Source organism: Austrofundulus limnaeus, unplaced genomic scaffold, assembly GCF_001266775.1.
Source record: "Austrofundulus limnaeus strain Quisiro unplaced genomic scaffold, Austrofundulus_limnaeus-1.0 Scaffold17467, whole genome shotgun sequence".
Lineage (NCBI taxonomy): Eukaryota > Metazoa > Chordata > Actinopteri > Cyprinodontiformes > Rivulidae > Austrofundulus > Austrofundulus limnaeus.
In genome coordinates this window covers 1-336 of record NW_013969869.1, presented here as the reverse complement: position 1 = coordinate 336, position 336 = coordinate 1, and the positions used below count along the sequence as shown (strand labels likewise).

General features: G+C 55.4%; 1 protein-coding gene across 1 annotated transcript in view; it reads right to left on the bottom strand.

Annotated features, from left to right (window-relative positions):
• The window catches only part of LOC106512830 (type-2 ice-structuring protein), a gene marked incomplete at its 5' end in the record, with an annotated part of 1,696 nt that extends 1,470 nt beyond the window's left edge, over positions 1 to 226 (bottom strand). The window contains 1 exon segment of the mRNA XM_014001351.1: positions 101 to 226. Within this exon segment, the coding sequence (XP_013856805.1) occupies positions 101 to 226 (126 nt within the window).
• Between the last annotated feature and the right edge of the window lie 110 nt (positions 227 to 336).

Genomic DNA, 336 nt, shown 5'->3' with positions numbered 1-336 from the left:
GAGGATCTCTGAGAGACCAGATCAAAGCCTGATGACATCATTCCTGTCAGTAAAATACTGGTTCTGAACTGTGAGGGGCTACAGGACCCACCTCTGAGGTTCTGTAGCCTCCAACCCAGACTGGTCCAGGTTCATGTCCCGCCTGAGTCAGCTCCTGGTGGAGCTCTCCTGCCATCATCTCATCAAACACAGACGCAAGAGTCCCCTGTAGGGACTCACAGTGTCTCTGTGAGGGACAGACAGAGGGGACAGGAGACAGACAGAGGGGACAGGAGACAGACAGAGGGGACAGGAGACAGACAGAGGGGACAGGAGACAGACAGAGGGGACAGGAGA